General features: G+C 33.8%; 1 protein-coding gene across 1 annotated transcript; it reads right to left on the reverse strand.

Annotated features, from left to right (window-relative positions):
• Window positions 1-398: 398 nt before the first annotated feature.
• On the reverse strand, window positions 399-1,331 carry LOC120990816 (olfactory receptor 6B1-like). The gene has a single exon (XM_040419718.1). The coding sequence runs from the start codon at window positions 1,329-1,331 to the stop codon at window positions 399-401; it is 933 nt and encodes a 310-aa protein (XP_040275652.1).
• Between the last annotated feature and the right edge of the window lie 1,202 nt (window positions 1,332-2,533).

The following is a 2,533-nucleotide window of genomic DNA, read 5'->3' on the forward strand; positions in this document are numbered from 1 at the left end:
TGTGGCTGTGCCGCCCCCCTCTTTATCTATGTGAACAGTGCATGAATGGCTTTCAGCTATCATCTTCTACATTATGCATCCATTATAATTTTTCCTCATGGCCGTTTAATTGGGTACTGCAAAACCCTAACTACTTATTTGTCTATTTGACGCATTGATATTTTTTCCTTGTCACTCTTTGTAAAAAGAAAATTAAGATGTTTATTAAAAAAATAAATAAAAGCAGGGGCATCATGAGGACATTATAGCATAAAATTTATAACGTTCTTTGTTCAAGTATCAGTCAGGGTACTGACATACAATAAATAATATTCATCAATGTTTTTATTAAGCTTTGGCAAAATTAGACTCCTAGATATTACTGGGTTTCTGCAGACATTTTTTAAAATATTGTCCATTCAGTTTCTAAAGAGAAGCTTGTTGATGGCCTCCTTCACTTCCTTGTTTCTTAGGCAATAGATGATCGGATTGAGGAAAGGCGTCACCACCGTGTAAACAACAGATACCAGTTTGTTGAAATTTACAGACTGAGCCTTGTTTGGCCTAGCATACATAAAAAGGGCGGTTGAATAGAGGATGACAACAACAACCAAATGAGAAGCACAAGTGGAGAAAGCTTTTTTACGGCCACTGGAATTTGGGATTCGAATGATTGTTGCCAAAATGCACATATATGAAAAGCACGTAAGTAAGAGTGGTACTAAAAGGATTATTAGGGCAAGAATAAAGTCTACAACTTCAGTTTGCTTCATGTCTGTGCAGGCCAAATTGAGTAGTGGAGACACATCACAATAAAAGTGGTTGACCAAGTTTGACTGACAAAAAGTAAGCTGAGAAATGTAATAAATCTTAATCAGAGATATCACAAAGCCAGCAAACCAGGTGCAGAAGGCCAGAACAAAGCAAAAATTCCAGTTCATTATAATGACGTAATGTAAAGGGTAGCAAATAGCTACAAATCGATCAAATGCCATAACTGTTAAGAGCACACATTCAGTACAGGCCAAGAAAATGAAAAAGTAAAGTTGTGTCATGCATCCTATCAATGTAATCTGCCTATTTTCTGTTACAAATATAGATAGTAGCTTGGGAACTGTCACCGTTACATACCATACTTCCAAGAAGGACAGGTTTCCAAGAAAGAAGTACATGGGTTTGTGTAGATTTCGACTGTTCCAGATCATGATAATTACGAGAAGATTTTCAACTATGGTCAAGGTGTACATGAAGAGAAAAATGAAGAAGAACAGAATCTGAATAGAATGAGAAGAGGGGAATCCGATAATAATAAATGTAGTGATGATATTTGATAGATTACCATTCCCTTCCATAGCTCAAAGCGTATCCTGGAAGATTCCACAACTATATTGGAATTCTTGCTACAAAATGTATTATATAATAGTATACATTTTAAATCCTTAGCAGAATAGTCAGTTTATAACAAGTACAAAAAAGGACAAGTACAGTATCTCTTCTTATGTCCCTTCTAAAGCACAACATTTAGGGTGAGGTAACATATCCCAGTGGAGCTGAATGTAAATCTGCCATCATGGTATTAAATTCATTCATTAGATATTAACCTTTTAAACTACAGTATATTGAAATATTGACTAGATGGAATAATGAAGAATATACAGTATTGCTTTATCAGTCTATTGGTTAGTTTTACAGTTTTGTTACTAGTGCATATAAAGCACTTAAAAAATGCATCAGCATCCATAAAAAGTCCTTATACATTTACATTCTTGATAAACTTTCCCAGCTTAGATATTTACATGGAATCACTTGAAGGTACTGTAGTGAAAGCTTATCAGCTAAACAAATCAGGTTCAATTTATAGAACTATATTATTTCATTATTTCATCCACTTCTCCATACACATGCATAATCCAGAAGATATTCTAAAGATGTGCTACAATGGCCATTTTAAAGAAAATGTATCCTCAGATCATCAGGTTTGTATTATGAACATATTTTATTTATTTCTGGTGCTGTTTTTTAATTGGAAAATCATATACCAAATCAATAAAACTGGAATCTTTCTACTTCCCTCTAGAGAGGATACAAGATATTTACAATTTCTGTTTTTTGCAGGTCACTTATCAGGCTGTACAGGTTGGGGCATACATGTCAAATTATCAACACCATACACAATATGGCAACAAAAAAAACAAAAAAAAAGGCACAATAGCCTAGCATAGTTCAATCCAAAAGCTTTATTTGAAATATACTAAAGAAGCTATAAAAACTATTAAAGTTTAACTGTCCTTCTTTTTTTTTTTTGTTATGTATAGGGGCAGTAATACTGACCATTTTTGTAATATACTTTAATTACTGAAATTGTACATTTCTATTAGAAAAATAGGCTCTAATGTGGCCCATTTTGAGCCTTAGCAATGATCCTCTGTCTTCTGTTTACATAACACAGTCAGTCTTGAGCAAGTCTCCACAGTTTTGTAAACAGAAGACAGAGGAGTGTTGATAATGCTCAAAATGGGCCACTTTAGAGCTATTTTTCTAATAGAAATGTGTG

The sequence above is a fragment of the Bufo bufo genome, chromosome 2 (genome assembly GCF_905171765.1).
Source record: "Bufo bufo chromosome 2, aBufBuf1.1, whole genome shotgun sequence".
In the NCBI taxonomy this organism is placed as follows: Eukaryota; Metazoa; Chordata; class Amphibia; order Anura; family Bufonidae; genus Bufo; species Bufo bufo.

Bases quoted from the DNA above. Each gene is read 5' to 3' on its own strand.
- LOC120990816 (XM_040419718.1), bottom strand. From the start codon at position 1,331: ATGGAAGGGAATGGTAATCTATCAAATATCATCACTACATTTATTATT.